Below are 19741 nucleotides of genomic sequence, written 5' to 3' on the forward strand. Positions count from 1 at the left end.
TGACAATGATGAATAGAATAAGGAATTTAGTGCACAAGGATTGGAGGAGGAGGAATACAAGCCTAATTTATAAATTGAGGCATAAAGATGAGTCTTGGAGTTACATGTCAGTGGGCTTGATGTGTAGTGAGTAAAAATGAGCATCCTGAGATTTGGAGGAATGACGAAGCACTTGGAGAAATGAGGACTGCTTAGAGGGAGTCAGCATGGGGTGTCAGACACAGAGGAATAGAGAGGAATTTAGATACACCGGGGGATTGGAATCACAAGTGACAGATGTTGTTTAATGTGGACAAATACAAGGTTGTGAGGCAGTGAAACTGAGGAGAGAAAAGACTTGGATTTATATAGCATCTTTCATGACCATCGGACGTCTCAAAGCACTTTACAGCCAATGAAGTACTTTTTTGGAATGTAGTCACTGTTGTAATGAGGAAGGAGAATAAGCAGTGCTAATATAAAATGAATGGTTCTAGATTACAGGACAACATATGGAGTTCACAGCTACTGGTGAATTATCATTGAAATCATCACCACATTTTACAACAGCAAGTAAAAAAGACAAACAAGACCTTGGGGTGTATGATTAAAGGGATACAACATAAATCACAGCAGTAACAGTATAGCACTGCTTTGGTCTCATTTAGAGTATTGTTCACAGTTCTGGTCACCATCTGAAGAAAACATCTTCAACCAGATCTTCCAATTCTTGTACGCACATCATATTATATACCCTTGGTGCAATAAATAGAGCAAAATCAGATGAAAGGGATCTGATGTCCATGAGGAAGCCTGCCTGATTTTCCATCTATTTAAGTTAATCTTTTCAAATGTTTACTACACCCAGGTGATCTAATATGCCAAAATGCAAGAACAGGAAAATCATCTGCCTTGGCTGTGGAAAGGTTCACAGGAGGGCAATTAAACTGAAGAGAGACAAGGAGCGATTAACTTGAGATACAAGGAGAGAAGGTAGCTCAGATACTTTATTCTATGGAGTATAAATAAATTGAATCCGAATAAATTGTTCGATATAACCACAAACTGTAATTTGGGGGACTGACTCAAGCTCAGAAGATAGAAGGCAAATGGACAGTGTAGATTTAACTATGGAACAGCCTGTCCTGGGAGACAATGGAAGTGAATAATGCCAGCAAATTTGAGTGAGCTGAATAGAGAAATGGGACGTGTATAAGAGATAGAGTACAGTGTGTTTTTAAAAAAAAAATTAGGACTGGCTCTCTGCTTTGATATAAAATATGATTTTAAAATTAGGGACAGAATGTAGTCATAAAAGGCCCAAGTTTCCACATGATTTGCGCCTGATTTTAGGAGCAACTGGTGGAGAACGGACTATCTTAGAATTCGCAATTCTCCACATTTTTTTTTCTGCAGTTCTAGTCAGGTAGAACAGTTCTACTTTGGAACAGAATTTTTTCTTCAAAAGGGGGCGTGTCCGGCCACTGACGCCTGATTTGAAAGTTTCCACAGTGAAAATGTACTCCAAACTAAAGTAGAATGGAGCAAGTGAAGATTTTTGTAGAACTGAAAAAACCTGTTCTACACATTAAAAAATCAGGCGCAGGTTACAAATCAGGCGTCCAGAACGAGGTTGGGGGGGGGAGGGAACTCATTAAATTCTACAATTAATCCTTATTTATACTTATACAAATATTATACAAATAAATCCAACCTGAATAAACATTTATAAGCAAAGAAAAGATTAAATAAACCATCTTCCTACCTGTGTGAAAGTGCTTCAGCCAGGAAGAATGGTGCAGCAAGCCTCACAAAACGAGGGAGCCGACCGAACGCGGGGGGGGGGGGGGGGGGGGGAGGAGGGAGCCGACCGAACGCGGGCGGGGGGTGGGAGAGGGAAGGGAGCCGACCGAATGCGGGAGGGAGGGAGCCTACCGAACGCGGGGGGGCGGGGGGAGGGAAGGGAGCCGACCGAACGCGGGGGGGGGGGGGTGGGGGTGGAAGGGAATGGAGCCGTTCCAGACGGCTGGCGGGAAAGAGAGAAGGCTGCAGGAAGCCTCAGAAATTGAGGAGCCATTTCCCGACGGCAAAAGGGGGAGGTCGTTGGGAAACGGCTGCCTCAACTTTCTGAGGCTTCCTGCACCCTTCTCACTGCTACAAGAAGCCTCTGTGCTGATGGCAATGTACTTTTATTAAAAAATGTTCAAAAACTAAACAGCTACAAAGAACTACAAAAATGGCCGAGTGCCAATGTTTTTTTCACACTGAGCATGCGCAAACGCTCCAACACGCACGCGCAGCGTTGCCGGCAGGAAAAAAACTAATTTAAATAGTACCCGCCCCCTCCCACTTACAAAATCGGCGCGAGTGTAGGCTCCACCCCCCTGGGCGCCGCGCCAAACAGACAAGGAGCTGCAAAGCGCTCCAGAATTGCTCGTTTTTTTTCCGGCGCCATTTTAGGCGCGAAAAACGGGCGCCCAGCTCGGAGGGGCGCCCGTTTTTTATCATGTCGAAACTTGGGCCCAATATATGCAAGACTCAAATTGTTATTAAATTGCAGTGATAGATACTGCATCCTCGTGACTCCATTTCTTAAGAACGGTTAAATTTTATATGTCATATTGACAGAAAAGAGAAACAATATGAAAATCCATGGCAGCTCTGCTTAATGCTGGAAAAAACCATCAAAGCCTTGATAACAGTTGATCTATTCTATATTTACCTGAAGAATTCCAATGACCTTTTTGGCCATGAATGGACCAAGCTGTGCAGCTTGGGACAAGGTAACTCCACTGTAGTCTGCAAGGATGACAATTCCATTCACCTGATTCTCTTCTGACTGAACAAGCTTCTCTAATGTTATATAAATGGCACGAATGTTTTCTGTGATGGGATAATCAGCAATCTTCCATTTTCCTAGAACAACGTAAAAGAGGCATTTAGTGTTATGTGTTTAAGTGTAAAGCACAACTTACACTTAAGAATACAGCATCCCTTTGGTTGGCAAACATATAATTTAAGAAACCCAAGACCATGAACATTTCCTAAATAGTCCACATGGAAAGACAATATAGAAAAATGTATAAACAAAATTGTCACACTTAGATCTCTAATTTTCCATGTAGTTATGCAGTATATTAAACAAGAATCTGAGCTAAAAAAAGACAAATATAGAAAGACATAATTTACAAAGATAAAATTAAACATTTAGACAGCAGATCATAATTTGAGAAAACAAAAAAAAGTATAGGGATCAAATGTCTTTGTATATTTAAAAACAAACTGGTTGTCATTGCTCCCAAGGGAACTGCTTCAATAAAGCATTTAGTTCTTTTTAATCTAAAGTGGTTAAACCAGCATACTCTCAATTGCCCTACAAGCGTCTGTGATGCCTCCAGGTCAGTAAGAATAACAGATGTAACAATGATCCTATTACATCTGTCCTTGTAAATCACAGCCTTGGAAAGTGAATCAAACTGCAAATAGGAAGAAGCACACAACCCACCCACAATGAAAGTAGAGGAGTGCATCTCTGCTTTTAATTATTGTTTTCAAGTAAAGAGTAAACAGAAAGGACGATGTAGAATTATACCCGCTATTGTACTACTGAAGATTCTACCACCAATGAATGCCTGAGGCACACTGCTGATCTGTAGTTAATAATCCTATAAATTTAACTATATAAAAGTTTCATCAGCTGGTAGTAATGTCACCAAGTGCTATTCTGGTTCAGCACAAAGATCCTCTCCTTATTTATAGGACTGCAATCACAATATCTATTCAATCCAATTAACTTTATCGAAATCCTGCCATCGCACATCCTGGATTTTTTGGTTAAATTTAAGACTGAATAATGATATGGTCTTCAAGAGAACATTAACATTCTGCTTCATGTTTTTTAAATAAGTCCTCCCTCAGTTCTGTTAATTTACCTGGTCGAATTACCAAGATACATCGACCGAGTGGATCAGGATAAGGCAGAACAGTAAGAAATCCAGAGTCTAGCACATGTTTTATTGCAGATGGCCTCAAATTTGTAAACACCTCAGGCCAAGTCCTTTGGCTTGCATGGTAATTCACTAAAAGCTTCAACGCTCTGTCATAATCAAACTTGCGAGCTCGGAGAAAACGCAGTAAGAAGGCATCGTCCAAACGGGTCTTTAGATTTGGTGCTTCCTTTAAAATCATGTCTCTCAGGGCCTGCACATCCCGGAGTCTCCATTCAGGTTTCTCCTGAAGTTCTTCTTGTGCCTTAGCAATCAGATGTGGACTCAATGTGCATACATACGTCTGTACTCTGGGGGAGGCTTGTAATTGAAGCTCTGCTGCCTTTGAAGGGGCATCGCCATCGCAAGAGGCATTCTCTTCCGCCATTGGTAACTTGTGGGATTCTGCCTCCATTATATAATGCTAAAGGGAAAGAGTAGACTGTCACTACAGTTGTTTATTTTTGATATACCTCATTGTACATCAATATTTATTGATAAAAGTAAACCTCCTCACCTGTTAACATTTTGTGGAATAATAATTATGCTTCACGCAATTATTTAAAATTTCTATCAAGAACTTCTAGAACTGATTTTCACAGGTATACTCGCAAAGCTTGAATTAAATTGGCTTTATTTTGTTCAGTGGTTGCAACAGGACTCAACTTACTGTGTCTAAGATTTTCACCTAACATGTAACAATTCTTCCCCCAGTTACCACAGGCACCCAGGTTCACAATGACCTCCGATGTTACATATCTGGCTCCTTTTATTTTTAAATATATAACTGACTGCTGAAAATGGTATTTATTGGAGTTAGGTGACCCTAAACAGTGACTTGAAATAAGTCTATTTGAAATAAATAAAAACAACATTTCTTGCAGTTGATATTGTACGAAATGCCAAAATAAATAACTGTTTTTATCTTGCGGTTTGAATTTTGTGCTATCAAAACTCTGGGCATCCCACTAAGTTTTTGGGTTGACCACTGAAAATATTCAGCTGGAAGCCACATGCTAATGTTTGAAAAAGAAGCTTAAAGCTTTGTAGAATTAAAGTTTTGAGCTGAAGCAAGTTCATTTACTGGAACAGCCTGCTTGGAAATCTCAGTTTCCACAACCAACATATTAGCTGCCAAGAAGTATGGAAATGCAATTTCCATTAGAAATGTTTTTTTTTAATACCTTTTCTCCTAAAGATAACTTTTCCTGAAGTTAAGTTTACAGGCACCGGTCGCTTTACGATATCTTGTCCAAGTGGCTGTTTTTCATGTTTGAACTAAGACAGTGAGGATCAGCAAGCTACTGGACCATAGGGAGCTTCAACAGTAGCCCGATCCTGTTCTTACCCAATGCCCCTATTTGCATTTACAAACAAGGATCACTTGGACAATAATTGGGAGCAGAAGCCTCTTAATGTCACTTGCACTGAAGCAAGCCGATTTAGCTGGTCCTTCTAACATCCAAGCCAGTATCAGCTAACTCAACACACACCAGGAATTAAACCTGGGGCCTCCTCATCTGCATGGCATAAAATTGTTAAAATTAAATATTGTATCAAACATAATTGGTGACAATTCTAGCTGCGATTACACTATTGTGTATTTCTTATTTATGAACCTGGTATAATCATTTCACAATCATTTTACTCGAATGGGAGTTTGACTTCAAGTCAGCTCATATAGGCTACAATGCAAGATAATCATTACAGAATACCTCAATATAGAGGAATAATTCCAGCAGCTATTGTAAAATCTGCTTCCCCTCATTTCCCAACACCACAAAATTATAGTTATACCTACATCTCTTTTTGTGTGTTTTAGTGCTCATCTACCTGATGTGGCCTAGTTTAGAGCCACAGTAATGTCTTCTCTACTCCAACAATGTTCCTTGATTCCAATCTGAGTTTGGGCATCCAAGCGAGTCAATTCAGTGATAACTTGTGCCACATTATGAGTAGTTTTGTGTTGTAAATCTGTGCCCAGTAGGAACAAAGTTGAAATTGAACTCAACTGGCCTTAATCTAATACCCATTAGTATCACTGGCCCAGAATTTGCAGTTGTAATGATGGCAAAACTGTCAGCACTCGCTGTCATTACTCTGTAAAACTGGCAGCAACTTCTGGAGTCTGCACTTGGCATATTTAAATGCGAAAATCCTGAAGTTGCTGTCAGTGATTTCCCGTTCCTCTGCAGCGTGAAGTCCTCACAGATGGAATCAGTTAGAAATCACTTGATTTCACATGAACTTCCACTTTTTACGCTCTATTCTCACTGTAAAAACCCATGAAAAAGTTAAGCCTTGTTGATTGAGGTGTAACTGAGTTTTTAATGGCGTACTGAGTCACAATTACTGCTAAACAACCCCTCTGGCCGTGAAAAACTAATTTTATATTTGTGGGATGTCAAATTTCTATAATGTAAACATTCTATATTTTTAAAAATAACATTTTGTAAAGTTTGTTTATGATATTTCAGCTTTGACCTGAATCCCACATGTATATCCTGATCTTTATTTTGCTTTTTGTAAAATTTTTTAAAAGTGCATGATAAAACCTGCTTGTTACTTCTTGGTTTGCTGTGTGTGAGAATTCTTCAATGTAATTGGTTGCCTAGCCTGCTTGATGACATCACTGTTGCTGGACACCAGAGATCCCCTACAGATGGCACCGGAATGAAATTAACATCGGGTAAGAGGAAATCCACGCTACAGAGACTGCTAAAAGTTTGTGGACAGCTTTCTTCGAGGTCAGCGATGAGGCGCTTTCACTTCGCAGGTGACCGCAAAATCCCGGCCATTATTTCTTATGCAACTGTGTATATGTGCTCTACACGCATAGCAATGATATTACCAGGACAGGAAGACTTAGAAGCAATATGTGAACAACTGTCTTTGTTAACTACTAAATATTTTGTTTACTCATTCTTTCAAAAAGGAGCAGATTTGTAGTTTTTCAGTTGCTGCTATTTGTCAGCATTGTAAGGCAGTGGGAGACATCAAATCAGTATTACTGTAATTGGCTGAACTGATTTGACAAATTCAGCATAGCTCTTTCAACAAAACTTAGAAAGATCAGTATACTATGTGAATTAACAAAAACAAAATCCTCGTTCACCAACACTCCCCGGAGGAGGCATCAGACCTGAGCGAGATCTGAGTGAGAGGAGAGCGGGAGCAACTCAACAGAGGTAGAATTCGAAAGAGTGACATTAGAGTAGAGAAAGTGACATTGGCACAAAGGAAGGAGGTGATTGGTGAGTAGCTGGTGAGTATTTCTTGTTAGGTTTTAAATTTATTTCTGCTTAAGTTTAGTTCTTAGTCTATTAATTAGAGGCATGGCAGGGCAGCTCAGTCCCATGGAGTACACATCCTGTGCCATGTGTGAAGTCCTGAACGACCACATGTGCAGGAAGTGTTACCAGCTGCAGCAACTCGAGCTCCGGGTTTCGGAGCTTGAGCAGCGGCTGAAGTCACTGCAGTGCGTCCGCGAGGCTGAAAACTTCGTGGATAGCACGTTTCTAGAGGTGGCCAAACCGCAGTTTAAGAGCGTGCAGGCAGAGAGGAAGTCGGTGACCGCCAGGCAGATAGTGCAGGAGTCTCGAGTGCAACTCGCTCTCCAACCAGTATCCTGTTCTGAGTACTGGTGAAGATGATGGTTTCTCTGGGGAGTACAGCCAGAGCCAAGTCCACAGCACCATGGGTGGCTCTGCTGCACATGTAGGGAGGGGGAGAAAGAAGCGTGGAAGAGCAATAGTGGTAGGGGATTTGCTAGTTAGGGGAACAGATAGTCATTTCTGCGGCGGCAGACGTGACTCCAGGATGGAATGTTGCCTCCCTGGTGCTAGGGTCAAGGATGTCACCCAGTGGCTGCAGGGCATTCTGGGGGGGGGGGGGGGAGAAAGAGGGTGAACAGCCAGAGGTCGTGGTCCATATCGGGACCAATGACATAAGTAGAAAGAGGGATGACGACCTGCAGGCACGTTTAAGGGAGCTAGGAGAGAGATAGAAAAGCAGGACCTCAAAAGGTCCAGCAATCTCCAGATTGCTCCCAGTGCCATGTGCTAGTGAGTACAGAAATAGGAGAATAGGACAGATGAATGCGTGGCTGGAAGAATGGTGCAGGAGGGAGGGCTTTAAATTCCTAAGGCATTGGGACCATTTGTGGGGGAAGTGGTACAAGCCAGACGGGTTACACCTCAACAGAGTCGGGACCAATATCCTAGCTTGGGGCGGGGGGGGATTTGCTAGTGTTGTTGGGGACATTAAAAATAGCTTGGCAGGGGAATGGGAACCTGAGAATAGATTCAGTAGCGAGAGAAGCAAAGCTGGAATTGGAAAGCAAAAAGGTAGAAAGTGAATTTGGAAGACAGAGGAAATAAAGGATAGAAAATAGACAACAAGGAAGTTTGGCAGTGTTAAATGGTATATGCTTCAATGCAAGGAGTAAGGCAGATGAGCTGAGAGCACAGATAGACTCTTGGGAGTATGATATTATAGTTATTACTGAGACATGGCTGAAAGAAGGGCAGATGTGGTAGCTCAACATTCCTGGTTACAGGGGTTTCAGATGGGATAGAGAGGGGGGTAAAATAGAAGGAGGTGTTGCAATATTGATTAAAGAAACAATTACAGCTGTGAGGTGGGATATGATGTTACAAGGATCATCAAATGAGGCCATATGGGTCAAAATGAAGAACAAAAAAGGGGTGATCACACTGCTGGGCATGTACTATAGATCTCCAAACAGTCAGAGGGAGATAGAAAAGCAAATATGTAGCAAATTTGTGAGAAGTGCAAAAACTATAGGGCAGTAATAGTAGGGGATTTCAACTAACTTATTAACTGGGATAGAATTGATGTGAAAGGTATAGAGGGTGCAGAATTCCTAAAATGCATTCAAGAGAACTTTTTTAGCCAGTATGTAGCAAGCTCAACATGGGAGGGGGCAGTCCTGGATTTGGTTCTAGGGAATGAAACTGGGCAGGTGGAAGGGGCATCAGTGGGAGAGCATTTTAGTGCTAGTGATTATAATTCAGTTAGATTTAGGGTAGTTATAGAAAAGGATAAGGATTGACCAGGAATACTCAATTGGTGAAAAGCCAATTTTGATAAGCTGAGAGATGATTTAGCCATAATGGATTGGAAACAGCTATTTGAAGGTAAATCAGTGTCAGAGCAGTGGGAGGCATTCAACAAGGAGATCCGGAGGGTTCAGAGCAAGTATGTTCCCTTAAAAGAAAAAGGGTGAGACTATCAAATCTAGAGCCCCGGATGTCAAGGGACATACAGAGTAGGAGAAAGGAAAAAAAGGGAAGCTTATGACAGATAACGAGGGCTAAATACTGCAGAAACTCTCGAGGAGTATAGAAAATGCAGGGGCGAAATTAAAAAGGAAATTAAGAAAGCAAAGAGAAAGCATGAAAAAATGTTGGCAAGTAAAATCAAGGAAAATCCAAAGATATTTTATAAATACATTAAGAGCAACAGGATAACTAAAGAAAGAGTAGGGCCTATGAGAGACCATAAAGGGATTGTGTGTGTGGAGGCGGAAGACGTGGGTATGGTTCTTAATGAATACTTTGCATCTGTTTTCACAAAAGAGAGGGGCGATGCAGACATTGCAATCAGGGAGGAGATGTATTAGATGAAATAAACATAGTAAGAGAGGAAATGCTGAGGGGTTTAGCAGCTTTGAAAGTGGATAAATGCTCAGGCCCAGGCTGTTAAGAGAAACAAAAGAGGAAATAGCAGAGGCTCTCACCATCATTTTCCAATCTTCTCTGGCTGCAGGTGTGGTGCGGAGCACTGGAGGACTGCTAACATGGTACTTTGTTTAAAAAGGGTGAAAGGGATAGACCGAGCAATCTAATCAGCCTAACCTCGGTGATGGGAAAATTATTGGAAACAATTCTGAGAGGGACAGGATAAATCTTCATTTAGAATCACATGGATTAATCAACGACAGTCAGTATGTATTTATTAAGGGAAGGTTGTGCCTGACTAATTTGATTGAATCTTTTGAGGAGGTAACACGGAGGGTTGATGAGGGTAGTGCGTTTGATGTAGTGTATATGGATTTTAGCAAGGCTTTTGATAAGGTCCCATATGGCAGACTGGTCACGAAAGTAAAAGCCCTTGGGATCCAGGGCAAAGTGGCAAATTGGCTCAGACGCAGGAAGCTAAGGGTAATGGTTTTTGTGACTGGAAGGCTGTTTCCAGTGGTGTTCCACAGAGCTCAGTTCTAGGTCCCTTGCTTTTTGTAGTAAGTATATATCAATGATTTAGACTTGAATGTAGGGGATATGATTGTAGATGATACTAAAATCGGCTGTGTGTGTGGTTGATAATGAAGAAGAAAGCTGTAGACAGCAGGAAGATATCAATGAACTGGTCAGGTGGGCAGAACAGTGGCAAATGGAATTCAATCTGGAGAAGTGTGAAGTAATGCATTTGGGGAGGTCTAACAAGGCAAGGGAATATACATTAAATGGTCGGACACTGAGAAGTGTAGAGGAACAAAGGGACGTTGGAGTGCACAACGTCCACAAATCCCTGAAGGTAGCAGGTCAGGTAAATAAGGTGGTTAAGAAGGCATACGGAATGCTTGCCTTTATGAGTTGAAGCATAATACAAGAGCAAGGAGGTTATGCTTGAACGACCAGTGAGGCCACAGCTACAGTACTGCGTACAGTTCTGGTCGCCACATTACAGGAAAGACTGGAGAATATTAGCTACGAGGAAAGATTGGATAGGCTGCGTTTCTTTTCTTTGGAACAGAGAAGGCTGAGGAGAGATCTTATTGAGATGTATAAAATTATGAGGGGCCTAGATAGAATGGATGGGAAGAACCTATTTCCCTTAGCAGAGGGGTCAACAACCAGGGGGCATATATTTAAAGTAATTGGTAGAATGTATAAAGGGGATGTTAGGGGAAATGTCTCCACTTGAGGGTGATAGAGGCAGAAACCCTCATCACATTTAAAAAGTACTTGGATATGCACTTGAAGTGCTGTAACCTACAGGGCTACGGACCAAGAGCTGGAAAGTTGGATTAGGCTGGATGGCTCTTTGTCAGCCGGCATGGATACGATGGGCCGAAACGGCCTCCTTCCATGCTGTAAATTTCTATGATTTTATAAACCCAGTAAAAAAAAAGTCATTGAAGAAAATAGTAACTTAAATTTGCTCCTTTTGAAAGACTGAATATACACAAACTCATATATAGGACTGAGCAAAACATACTTCAGATGGTATAGGTTTGAATGTTGTTAACACAATATATCAGCACAGGCACAATTTGCAACATAGGGTCTGGGAGAGGATGATTTTTGTCTCATCAGATACCTACATTTAGAAACATAGAAATTTACAGCGCAGGAGGCGGCCATTACGGCCCATCGTGTCTGCGCCGGCCGACAAAGAGCCACACGGCCCTTCGTCAGCAGCCCTAAAGGTTACATACAAATCCATGAACAATGGAAAGGCAAAGAGCACCCAGTCCAACCAGGCTGCCCCACACCACTGCAACACCCCTTATACTAAAAACATCTACACTCCACCCCAACTCCTGGAAGAGGCAAAAACCAGATAAAAATTCAGGCCAATTTATGGAGAAAAAAAATCTGGGAAAATTCCTCTCCGACCCATCCAGGCAATCGAAACTAGTTCAGGAAATCACCCTGGCCGTATTCTATTCCCTGCAGTACTGACCATTATATCTGCACCGACCAACAAAAGGTCATCTAGTCTAATCCCAATTACCAGTTCTAGGTCTGTAACCCTGCAGGTTACGGCACTTGAAGTGTCCATCCAACCATCTCTTAAAAGTGGTGAGGGTTTCTGCATCCACCACTCTTCCAGACAACGAATTCCAGATCCCCACAACCCTCTACGTAAAGAAGCCCCCCCATCAAACCTTCCACCAACCACCTTAAAACTATGCCCCCTCCACCAATGGAAATAGACCCTTACTATCCACTATGTCCAGGCCCCTCAATATTTTGTACACCTCGATGAGGTCACCTCTCAACCTCCTCTGTTCCAATGAGAACAAAGCCAGCCTATCCAATCTATCCTCATAACTAAGATACTCCATTCCAGGCAGCATCCGAGTAAATCTCCTCTGCACCCTCTCTAGTGCAATCACGTCCTTCCTATAATACGGCGACCAAAACTGTACCCAATACTCCAGCTGTGGCCTCACCAAAGTATTATACAATTTAAGCATAACCTCCCTACTCTTATATTCTAAGCCTTGACCAATAAAGGCAAGCATTCCGTATACCTTCTTAACCACCTTATTTTCAGGGATCTGTGGACAAGCACTCCAAGGTCCCTTTGTTCATCTACACTTCTAAGTGGCCTACCGTTTAATGTTTATACCCTTTTCTTATTAGCCGTCCCGAAGTGCATCACCTCACACTTGTCTGAGTTAAATTCCATTTGCCACTGCTCTGCCCACCTGACCAGTAGATTGATATCCTCCTGCAGCCCACGACTTTCCTCTTCATTATCAACCATACAGCCAATTTTAGTGTTGTCTGCAAACTTCTTAATCATACTTCCTATATTCAAATCTAAATCGTTGATATATACCATAAAAAGCAAGAGACCCAGTACTGAGCCCTGTGGAACCCCACTGGAAACATCCTTCCAGTCACCAAAACATCCATCAATCATTACCCTTTGCTTCCTACCTCCAAGCCAATTTTGGATCCAACTTGCCACTTTGCCCTGGATCCCATGGGCTTTAACCTTCATGACTAGCCTACCATGCGGGACCTTATCAAAAGCCTTGCTAAAGTCCATATATACTACATCATACGCACTACCCTCATCGACCCTCTTGGTTACCTCCTCAAAAAATTCAATCAGGTTACTCAAACACGATCTTCCCTTAACAAATCCTTGCTGATTGTCCCTAATTAATTCTTGCCTATCCAAATGCAGATTTATCCTGTCTTTCAGGATTTTTTCCAATAACTTTCCCACCACTGACGTTAGGCTGACAGACCTGTAATTACTCGGCCTATCCCTTTTTCCCTTCTTAAACAAGGGTACCACATTAGCAGTCCTCCAATCCTCCGGCACCATGCCCATATCCAAAGAGGACTGGAAAATGATGGTCAAGGCCTCTGCTATTTCCTCTATTACGTCGCCTGGGATTATTTCATCTGGGCCTGGGGACTTATCTACTTTCAAAGCTGCTAAACCCCTTAATGCTTCCTCTCTCACTATATTTATTTCATCCAGAATATCTCACTCCTCCTCTATAGCAGTATCTGCATTACCTCTCCGTTGTGAAAACAGATGGAATGTATTCGTTAAGAACCCTACCAACATCTTCCGCCTCCTCACAAAGATTACCCTCACGGTCTCTAATAGGTCCTACCCTTTCCTTAGTTACCCTCTTACTCTTAATATATTTATAGAACATCTTAGGGTTTTCCTTAATTTTACTGGCCAAGAATTTCTCATGCTCTCTCTCAGCACTCCTAATATCCTTTTTAATTTTACCTCTTATTTTTCTATATTCCTTTAAAGATTCGAAAGTATTTAGCCGTTGATGTGTGACATGAGCGTCCCCTTTTTTCTTAATCCTCCCCTGTAAGTCCCTAGACATCCAGGGGGCTCTAGAATTATTTTTCTCAGCTTTTTCTTTAAGGGTACATGTTTGGCCTGAACCTTTCGGATCACCTCTTTGAATGCCTCCCATTGTTCCGACACCGATTTACCCACAAGTAGCTGTTTCCAGTCCACTATGGCCAAATCACTCCTTAACTTAGCAAAATTAGCTTTTCCCTAATTCGGAACTTTTATTCCAGGCCTATTCTTATCCTCATCCATAACCAACTTGAATCTGACTGAATTATGGTCACTGGCATCCAAATGCTCCCCACTAATACCCCTTCAACTTGCCCAGCTTCATTCCCCAAAGCTAAATCCAAGACCGCCCCCTCTCGTGTTGGGCTTGCTACATACTGACTAAAAAGGTTCTCTTGAATGCGTGTCAAGAATTCCACACCCTCTATACCCTTCACACTAAATTTGTCCCAATCAATATTTGAAGAGTTAAAATCCCCTACGGTTTTTAGACTTCACAGCAATTTGCCTACACATTTGCTCCTCTATCTCCCTCCCACTGTTTGGGGGTCTATAATACACTCCCAGCAGTGTGATCGCCCCTTTATTTTTCAATTCGACCCATATGGCCTCAGTTAATGATCGCCCTAACATATCATCCCTCCTCACCGCTGTAATAGTTTCTTTAATTAGTACCGCAACCCCCCCCCCTTTTTACCCCCCTCTCTATCTTGTCTAAAAATCCTGTAGCCAGGAATATTAATCTGCCAAACCTGCCCCTCTTTCACCCATGTTTCTGTAATGGCCATAATGTCATACTCTGTGTCTACCTGTGCTCTTAGCTCATCCGCTTTGTTCGCTATATTCCTTGCATTAAAGTATATACCATTCAGCACAGGAAGACCTCCTTGCTTACTACATACTAAGCCCTGTTTCCTCTGTCTTACAGATTTGCTTTCTAGATTCTTGCTATCCAACTTCTGCTTTACTTCCTTCCCTTTTGAATTCGTTCTCGGGCTCCCATCCCCCTGCCAAGCTAGTTTAAACTCTCCGCAACAGCACTAGCAAAACTCCCCGCGAGGATATTAGTCCCAGCGCTGTTGAGGTGCAACCTGTATGATTTGTACAGGTCCCATCTACCCAAGAAGTGGTCCCAATGCCTCAAGAATTTAAAGCCCTCTATATATCTGTTGCTAGTATTTTATCTCTTTAGAAACATTTTGCAATGAAATAAAACATTTTTTTTAAGTGAATCGACACTGTTTTTCAGAACCTAATACTAAAGCAAAATACTGTGGATGCTGGAAATCTGAAATAAAAACAGAAAATGCTGGAAATACTCAGGTCAGACAGCAAACTGTGGAGAGAGAAACAGTTAACATTTTAGATTGTTGACCTTTGGCAATGTGGGTTACTCCAGGATTCTTATTTCAATCTTTGCTGAGACAAAAAGTAGATCTGTCTAGATTTTCCTACCACAATCATGTGACCAAGGTATGATCCAAAAGCTCCAGACATAAATGCTCCTTAAGCCGTTATTTGAACAACTCAATTTACATCTTTTAATTCATGTGAAGTTATCACCTTTTAAGGTTTGTAATTTTACAGTTTTTGAAATGATGTAAAATGTGTATAACAACATAGGTCCATTATTTTCAAGTGTACAGAAAGCATCCTCTATAAATTTCTATTATTTCAATCCTACCACCAAAAGACTAGCAAAAAAAATAATCTAAAGCAGAAATACATTCTTGATTTCTCATCAGGACCACATTTTAAAATAAGTGGACGAAATGAAACTGTAGCTACACACTCTGGTCCTACTGTGGCCTGGCCTTGTTTTATTGACAATGAAAGGTACAGTGATAGATGTGATGGATTTATTATCACACCTGTTGCTCATTCCGAGCAGAAATTTTCTCCAATTGAATATTGGGAAGACCGAAGCCATTGTTTTCCGTCCCTGCCACAAACTCTGTTCCCTCACCACTGACTCCATCTCTCTTCCCAACTCCTGCTGAGGCTGAACCAGACTGTTCGCAACTTTGATGTCATATTTGACCCTGATATGAGCTTTCGACCACATATCCGCAGCATAACTAAGACCGCCTATTTCTACTTCCCATAACGTCATCCATTTCCACCCCTGCCTCAGCTCAGCTGCTGCTGAAGCCCTCATACATGCTTTTGTTACCTCTAACTTGACTATTCCAACTCACTCCTGGCTGCCCTCCCACATTCTACCCTACATAAACTAGCGGTGATCCAAAACTCGGCTGCCCATTTCCTAACTCACACCAAGTCCCGCTCACCCATCACCTCTGAGCTCGCTGACCCGCATTGGTTTCCAATTTCAAAATTTTCATCCTTATTTTCAAATCCCTCCAATGCCTCACCTCTCCCAACTGCCCTATTACCAAAATCACTTTCCACCTCCACCTCTCTGCTGCCTAAACCCCAGACCATGCCTGCATCACCTCCAAGCTCAGCTTCTTGAACACACTTTAATCAAAGAAATTCTTGAATAATTTCTTTGGCAGCCTTCCTGCCTCAATCTTCAAATCATCCAAAATTCCATCTCCAGCTCCGTACCGCACTCTCATCACCACTGTCCTCCCCAAACTCTGGTAGCTCCCCGAGTCTGAATGAGTTGACTTGAAAATTCTCTCACTCACTTCAAATTTCTCCAGTCTTGCCCCATCTTAATGATCGCCACTTACTTTATGTTTTCACACCTCAAACACCTTATTTCCTTCCATTGTGTGAGCCCATTCAGCCACCATACTGCTGTCCTCTGCAACTTCCTGCTTCCATCCACCTACTTTCAAAAACCTCAACTGTCCCATCTTTGGTCCCCTAAGCTAACCCTCTTTATTTTTTCGCTTTTCTCCTGGTTGGTGTCTATTGGTTTAACATTATGGAAAGCCCTTTGAGACTTCTTCCTGCAAGTGAGGAAATTATGTAGAAATGAAAATTGTTGTACAACTGCTTATTTCTAATAGGAAGGGCATTCAAATAGAGCAAAACTTGACGAATCTACAGTAGGAGCAGCTCCTGGCTCACATACAAATGAGAGTCTGTTTTGGGTATAAATCTGTGAGTTTGTATCTTTAGGCCTCAGATAGCACTGACTGGCCTTTGGAAAGATTCGACCATTATGTTCGGGGAGAGAAGCGCCAATAAGGCAGGTTCTGCTGTACACCTTGTCTGATAAGGGTCAGCCGTTTGCCAGTGACTGAATATATCGAATGCAATGATCAGGCCACAACCGGGAAGTGAGTTTGGACTGAGACACATATTGCATCATTGGTGCTGCAGAGCAGGAAGCCTGGCAGCACAGTACGTACAGCACTAAAACAGGAATTATCAACTGAATGAGACCATTCAGTCCCGCTGTCTGATTTTGGGCTGAGAACAAATGTAACATGTTTGTAACAGATGAATACAACAACGTAACAAAGGTGACCTACGTAGCTGGAGAGTCCGCCTGCATGACCAGGGCTGTTCCCGTGCCCGCGCGAAGAGGCAATTGCTACCACATGCAATCTAGAAGCGCGTTAACTAACCTGCCCGGTCGGCGGTACTGGGGTGAAGGTGGGAAACAGACTCGGAGGGGGAGGCAGGAACACTGAGAGACGGGGAAAGGGGAGGCGGAGGGGCTGCACGGCACCGCTTCACCTCCAGCTGCAGCTCCGCGGGCACCAGCGCCGCCAACAGCTCATCCAGAGCAGCACACACTCGGGCAGGAGCCGTGCAACATTAGCAGCCAGCGGCCGGGACTGTGAAATCATGCACTTAGCCGCAGCTCCAGTGGTTGGGCGTTAACTCAACATGCAAACCTAATAATGAGGCATGTGGACGTAAAATACAAAGGTCCAGTCAGGCCTGTCACTGACAATATTAGTCGTGAGATACATCATTAGAAAGAGTGAAAAAGTTTGCAAACCCAGTTAAACAGGAAAAGCTGTGTTTACTTTTAGGTTGAAATGTATCAAAGGGTTACATTCTAAACAACAACAACTTGTATTTGTATAGCGTCTTTAAGGTAGTAAAACATTCCAAGGAGTTTCACAGGAATGTTATAAAACAAAATTTGACACCGAGCCATATACAGAGAAATTAGGGGAGATGACCAAAAGCTTGATCAAAGAGGTAGATTTTAAGGAGCGTCTTAAAGGAGGGTAGAGAGACGGGAGGTTTAGGGAAGGAATTCCAGAGCTTAAGGCCTTGGCAGCTGAAGGCACGGTCACCAGTGGTTTAGCGATTAAAATTGGGGATGCTCAAGAGGCCATAATTAGAGGAGCGCAGATATCTCGGGTGGTTGTAGGGCCGGAGCAGATCACAAAGATAGGGAGGAATGAGGCCATGGAGCGATTTGAAGACAAGGAGGAGAATTTTAAAATTGAGGTGTTGCTTAACCGGGAGCCAGTGTAGGTCAGCAAGTACAGGGGGGAGTTAGGACATGGGCAACTGAGTTTTGGATGACGTCAAGATTACGTAGGGTAGAATGTGGGAGGCCAGCCAGGAGTGCATTGACATAGTCAAGTCTATGAGGTAACAAAGACATGGATGAGGCTTTCAGCAGCAGATGAGCTGAGGCAGGGGCGGAGTCGGGCAATATTACGGAGGTGGAAATAGGCGGTCTTAGTTATGGCGCGGATATGTGGTCGGAAGCTCAGGTCAGGGTCAAATATGACACCAGGGTTGTGAACAGTCTGGTTCAGCCTCACACAAATACTAGAGAGAGGGAAGGAGTTTGTAGCTAGGGAATGGCGTTTGTGGGCAGGGACCGAAGACAATGGTTTCTGTCTTCCTAATATTTAGTTGGTGGAAATTTCTGTTCATCCAGTACTGGAAGTCAGACAAGTAGTCTGACAATTTAGAGACAGTAGAGCGGTCGAGAAAAGTGGTGCTGAGTTAGAGCTGGGTGCCGTCAGCGTACATGTGGAAGCTGACACTGTGTTTTCTGATGATGTCGCTGAGAGGCAGCTGTAGGTGAGAAATAGGAGGAGGTCATGGATAGATCCTTGGGGGATACCAGAGGTCATGATGTGGGAGCGGGAAGAGAAGCCATTTCAGGTGATTTTCTGGCTGAGATTAGATAAATAAGAATGGACGAATGCAATCCCACCCACCTAAACCAAAGGGTCACCTATAATGAATAAGACCTCCAAATTTTATTCCATCTAGAGCTAGATATATTTTCTCTTGCAGCATGTAGCTTTAAGGTAGAGAGTATGTTAATCTGTGACAAATATTTTCACAAGTTTGGTTGATAGGAAAGTTGAGACCAGTAAGGTTGGTAAGCATGGGACAGGCTGGTGCGTGGGGTCGGGACCCTATGTCAGAACACCATGTGGTGGGGAAGTCTGGTAAGGAGCTAAATTTTGCCATTCATTCTTGCAGGGTTGTGCAGATTAGCCCAGTGTGTTACGTGCTACAATACAGTTACGTGGAGCTGAGAGGTTACAACGATCAGGAAATAATGAACAGGCTGGGGCTCTTTTCTCTGGAAAGGAGAAGCCCGAGGAATGACCTGGTAAAGGTCTTTAGAATTATGAAGGGGTTCGATGAGGAGACGTAGCGAAGATGTTTCCACTTGTGGGGGTCCAGAACTAGGGGCCATAAATATAAGATAATCACCAATAAATCCAATAAGGAATTTAGGAGAAACTTCTTTATCCAGAGAGTGGTTGGAGTGTGTAACTTGCTACCACATGGAATAGTTGAGGCGAATAGCATAGATGCCTTTAAAAGGAAACTAGATAAAGTACATGAGGGAGAAAGGAATAGAAGGTTATTCTGATAGGGTTAGATGAAGTGGGCTCTTGTGGAGCATAAACACCAGCTCAGACCAGTTGGGCTGAATGATGTGTTTCTGTGCTGTAAATCCTGTGTAATTCTATGTAATATTAATGAAGTGACTCCAGGTGGAAGCCTCTATAAACATCATAGCTGCCAAACCTCAATACATTATAGTGAGGGGGACTTCACAAGCACAAGCCCCAGACATATTGAACATTTGCTGACATGTAGACCGGGTAAGGCAGGTAAAAATGGAACTGCAAAAAACTGGCAAAGTGGAGCAAGCTCCAGCAGTCCAGGAAACTGGAAGAAGAAAAGAGCATCTTGACATCAAAGGCGCAGACTTCCCCACCACATGGTGTTCTGACATAGGGTCCCGACCCCACACA

The 19741-nt window shown here is 42.7% G+C and overlaps 1 protein-coding gene across 2 annotated transcripts in view; it reads right to left on the reverse strand.

The window, feature by feature from the left end:
• The window catches only part of ttpal (tocopherol (alpha) transfer protein-like), a 31338-nt gene extending 14102 nt beyond the window's left edge, over nucleotides 1–17236 (reverse strand). The window contains exons 1-3 of one of the 2 annotated variants that reach the window (XM_070896095.1): nucleotides 17114–17236; nucleotides 3912–4389; nucleotides 2702–2895 (exon numbers count right to left, since the gene is read on the reverse strand). In XM_070896095.1, the coding sequence (XP_070752196.1) occupies nucleotides 2702–2895; nucleotides 3912–4380 (663 nt within the window). In that variant the 5' untranslated portion in view covers nucleotides 4381–4389; nucleotides 17114–17236. The other variant, XM_070896094.1, reaches the window with a different exon arrangement.
• Between the last annotated feature and the right edge of the window lie 2505 nt (nucleotides 17237–19741).

This window comes from Pristiophorus japonicus, chromosome 12 (genome assembly GCF_044704955.1).
Source record: "Pristiophorus japonicus isolate sPriJap1 chromosome 12, sPriJap1.hap1, whole genome shotgun sequence".
In the NCBI taxonomy this organism is placed as follows: domain Eukaryota; kingdom Metazoa; phylum Chordata; class Chondrichthyes; family Pristiophoridae; genus Pristiophorus; species Pristiophorus japonicus.